Below are 4,563 nucleotides of genomic sequence, written 5' to 3'. Positions count from 1 at the left end.
CACACACACACACACACACACACACACACACAAACAAACACACACACACACACAACAAAGGAAACAAAGACAAAAAAAAGAAAATGAAACCTCTGTAATGTTGCCTGCCATTGACACAAGCATGTAGATTGTGTATAATGTAGCATGGCTGCATGCTACACAACCAACATGTAGCATGCATGCAAGCATGTAGGTAGCATGTTGGTTGCATCTATTTCTATTGTGGTTTGTTTCCATATTGTTCTCAGTAACACAAGAGTGTCTCCAAATAAATGGCTGTTTCTTAGCCTCAGAGACAATGTGCAGTGTGTAAAATAGGGAGATAATGAGACAAGCGAACATCTGTTTTTCAAGTTAGAGATGGTAAAGAGTCCATAAAGGAGAGAAACAAGAAAATAAAAGCTGATTATCTAACTATTATTCTTACTTGAGAGGGAAAAGTCAGGAGTGATAAGCCAACAAGAAAGCGCTGTCGCATAATGACATCATGGCACGGAGGCACCAAAATAACCTGGCTTGACTAAGGGAAAAAAACAGTGTGTGGGAAAGTGAGTTTGAGTATGAAAATGAGCTGTGATTGCGGGTGCGAACACATGCCCGCACTGTATATGAACTTGTGTTATGTGCACAAGAGAAAATATTGGAAAAATATGTTTTTAGCATATGTTGTGTTTGAACATGTGCTGCTGTTGGCTGCATCTTAAATAGAACCTGCAGTCTCCAGTACGATATGTTCTATCCACTCTTTGTACAGAGGACAATGATGCATCACAACTGCATGTCAGATTGTGAAGATCCACTTTTTAGTTTTACCGTTTGTGCTCATAAAATGGGCCCAGATCTGCTATCAGAAGAAGTTTGCTGATGTCCCTCGAGTTTAAATTTAAAGATAAATGACACATGTTGAATCCAGTAGTACAAAGCCAGTACATCTCATAGCTACATCGACAAATACAGATGTTAGAAGACCTCTAGAGGTTTTTATTGGATAAGAGTTGCTACCTACGTATGGGCCTGGTGGTGACTGGCTGTGTGGTAGTGGTGGGTGGTATCGTGGTGGTGGGGAATTTCTTTGGTCTGAACTTGTAATGTCCAATGAAGCCATCTGCGGTTAGACTGAGATCTGACAGGAACTGGATGAGGAGCTGGTTCCCGTCTGAGAACACTGGCCTGCAAAAAAAACCTCAGACTGAGTGTAAACTGAGAGGAATTCATTGGATGAATGTTTTTACTGAAAATAAAATCAGAATCACCTACGCTGGGGGGCTGTCTCCACAGTATTTGCCAATTCTCTTGGCGTCGTTGATTTCTGCACCGTTGAAAATGGAAACATGGTCATAGCGGCAGTAGTTATCCCTTTCCACATCAAACTTTTCGAACTTGACTTCAATAATCTGTAGCCATAGACAAACCACAAAGAAAATCTTTCATCAAGCAAAGCTTGCAAAAGAGCAAGCAGGGTAGGTTGTTCCACACCCATTACACATTGAGCCCTCTTAAAAGAGTACTCCACAAATTTAGCATTCCACTGCTGTAATGGTGTTAGAGTCATGAAGGACAGTTTGAAAGAAGAAGTATAAAAATCAATGCAGCAGAACTAGAGACACCATTTTATTTATTCCAAACTTTCTTCCTCCTTGTCAAAACCTGCCGCGTACATTACCCACAATGCAGGGGGTGTAATGCTTGAGCCACAAAATACTTTTTTTCACATATGCAGTAGCGGTTCAATAGACCAATTTGCCTATATCTCTATTCCTTTAAGACTTTGCTATCAAAACTTTACATGTAATACCTCCTTTTATTAAGAAACATTAAGATGAATTCATTTTGACCTCTCTGACCTGGTTCTTTGGTGCCACTATGTGCCAGGAGCATGTGACACCAGCTGGGTAGTCCTTCTCAGGCCAGTTGGGAGTTTTAAAAGTCCCAGAGGGCTTGTCCAATCTGCCCCCACAGTACTGTTCACCTGTAGAGTAATGACTAAAGTTAATCTTAGGTAGCCATCAGGAATCTGCAAAACATAATTCCAGTTCCTTATTCATCATCCTTTTAGGATGCAGGAACGACATGCACATTATATGATCCTGCAGTTACCACTACTGTAATAGTTGCTCTCATTGCCCTCTTTGTCATTATGTGTACCCTCTAAAGCAAGTCACTAATTAGTCCTGTGCAGTGAACAGTTTAAAAAAGACAGCATGCTTCCAATGTCCCCAAGCATCTGAGAAACATCAGTTCAATAACCACACAGACAAAGAACTGAATCCCTCGAAGATATGTTTTCATTGTAACATACACTTAGATTGATGTTTTCTTTCCACCATGTTGAAAGAAGAAGTACAATTTAGTACAGTTACAAGAATAGACACTTAACAAACGTTGTGCTGTACAGTTTTGACAATGCTCAGAGACTGTATGACAACGGTCTATCTGCCAGCATCCATCGTGTAAGAGCCAGGCAGGCAGGTTAATAGACCTTGTCCATTACAGCTGTCAGCTCCTTGAGTACTGAGAACCCGCCATTAAAATTCCACAGAAACAGAAGACGTGACTTTGGAACCCTGCAGAGAGGAAGAGGCTCCTTCAACTCTAAGTTACACTTCTGACCTGTGCCTTCTACCAAAGTACTTTATGAAATGTCAGTGAGAAATTCCACATTATACTGCGAGAAGTGTTAAGATATTCCTCCCTTTTTGTCCACATGCTGGAACCTTAAACCCATACATAGCCTTGTTTCAGACAGCTGAAACCCCCAAAGGTCACTGTTTTTACTGAGAAAAGAAACATTATACCTCCTGCTGTTTTACTGTGTGTCTGCACGCCTGGAAAGTGTTATGCAAAAGCTTAATTCTAATGAGAAGGTGTATGTCTGGGTATTGTGGTACCACGCAATGACCTCACTGAAGCCACTTGTGTTACACAGCCTTGTTAATGTGCTTTTAAAAGACTGACCCTGTGCCAACACAGACACACTCCCAGGCCAGTATCAGATTCCTTTATGGGGTGAATTCATGGCTAAGACACAGTCTCAATGTCTCTGTACTACATGCGTGTGTAGATATTCTCTACACAGCTGCTACCCTTGCAACCCTGGCACATATCTGGATGCATGCACAGGACAGCAAAATTAAGAGCCAGCATGCCAAAACTATCCTTAAAGCGTCTTTTTCCCCATGTTTGCCTACCTCTCTCATGTGGGTGGGCAGCAGAGAAAACAGCCAGGAAGCCACTCCCAGCTGTGTTGGCATCAGATACCATCTGCAGGAGCATCTTGTTGCTCGTAGATACCAGGGCTCCTGGCTTGAACGTCCCACAGAAGCGACCAAGTCTTTGCACACTAATATGACCACTGTAAACGTCCACATAGTCATAGCGACACAGGTTGTCGCTCTCCAAGTCAATAAAGCGGAATGACAGGACCACGACCTTTCCCTCAGGGACCTAAGAGGGAATTTACAGCAGGCATTAAGGGTCTGACATAATTGCAATTATTGCTGAGACCAAGAAAATGTCACATTAGGTACACACTTCCCATTAATGTTGGCTTCAATGATGTCCAGTAAAACAATCTTCTCCACATGTGATTGCAGATGGGCCTACTTACAACATGTTTATCAGTACGCCTGACTTATGTAGAGCAGGCAAAATGCAACTTGACCCAGCCACACTCTAACTTTGATTGTTTAAATGGGCAGTAGCCTAATGTAAAGGAGCCAGTCAGGAAAACTGCCTTAAACTGGCTGTGGTGAAGTATTTTTGTAAGGAAATGAGGGGTTAGTGAATCATACTATTAAATTGTGCAGTTGTTTGATGTGTTTTTAATTGACATGTATTCATCAATTTCATCATTATTATTGTAGGCTGTTAAGAAAGCAAAACGTGAATATGAAATTGGACTTACTGTAATCCTCCACACACATTTGGTATTTGGAGGGTAAACTCCTGGGTACCCCTGGCTCCCGATTACTCCAGAATCTCCTGTAATGTTTCCGCCGCATGTGAAGGTTGGTCTAAAGGGGGGAAAGATTTTTTTCTATTCTCAAAATATCAAATGAGGATGTGGTAAAACAATAAACATTATATAGGCTATACGTTAACGACAGCCTGCGGTTGATATAACACAGATAAGATTTAATTCAATGCGCCATATGTCCTGACTGGACGCACTCCGGACTGCAGAATATTCCTCTAAATAAACTCCAGTCCACTGACGCTGCTTCTTCACACGCATGAGATCCTTACACCTTGTTCACTTAGAAAGATTTCGAATCAATTGATGAAAAATAGTAAATAAAGGTGTACCTCCGCTGAGACTGCGCACAGACCTCTGTTAAGAACAGTAGACTCCATGCGCAAAACACACTGCATGTGCTCCACATTGCTGGGTTAAGGCTGCAGGCGCTTCGCAGGTTTTCGCCCCGTGGCATGAATGGCATTGTGTTCTGCAGCTCAAACGGTGGAGTATAGTAACCAGGAGTTCCTGCAGGGAGTTTCGGTAAGCCGTATAGCAGATGAATATAGTATTTGTTCTGTCTGGAAGGAGGGACGAGGCATAGACTG

At 42.1% G+C, this 4,563-nt stretch overlaps 1 protein-coding gene across 1 annotated transcript in view; it reads right to left on the bottom strand.

The window, feature by feature from the left end:
• Positions 1 to 4,563, bottom strand: part of pcolce2b (procollagen C-endopeptidase enhancer 2b) — a 7,569-nt gene that overhangs the window by 2,988 nt on the left and 18 nt on the right. Inside the window, exons 1-6 of the mRNA XM_032504058.1 lie at positions 4,306 to 4,563; positions 3,905 to 4,013; positions 3,189 to 3,444; positions 1,845 to 1,969; positions 1,258 to 1,394; positions 1,007 to 1,170 (exon numbers count right to left, since the gene is read on the bottom strand). The exon at positions 4,306 to 4,563 is cut by the window's right edge and continues 18 nt beyond it. Coding sequence (XP_032359949.1) covers positions 1,007 to 1,170; positions 1,258 to 1,394; positions 1,845 to 1,969; positions 3,189 to 3,444; positions 3,905 to 4,013; positions 4,306 to 4,439 — 925 coding nt within the window. The 5' untranslated portion in view covers positions 4,440 to 4,563. The remainder of the gene's footprint in view (positions 1 to 1,006; positions 1,171 to 1,257; positions 1,395 to 1,844; positions 1,970 to 3,188; positions 3,445 to 3,904; positions 4,014 to 4,305) is intronic.

This window comes from Etheostoma spectabile, chromosome 22, assembly GCF_008692095.1.
Source record: "Etheostoma spectabile isolate EspeVRDwgs_2016 chromosome 22, UIUC_Espe_1.0, whole genome shotgun sequence".
Taxonomy (NCBI): Eukaryota; Metazoa; Chordata; class Actinopteri; order Perciformes; family Percidae; genus Etheostoma; species Etheostoma spectabile.
Note: the sequence above shows the minus strand (reverse complement) of the source record. Positions and strands in the feature narration are given on the sequence as shown.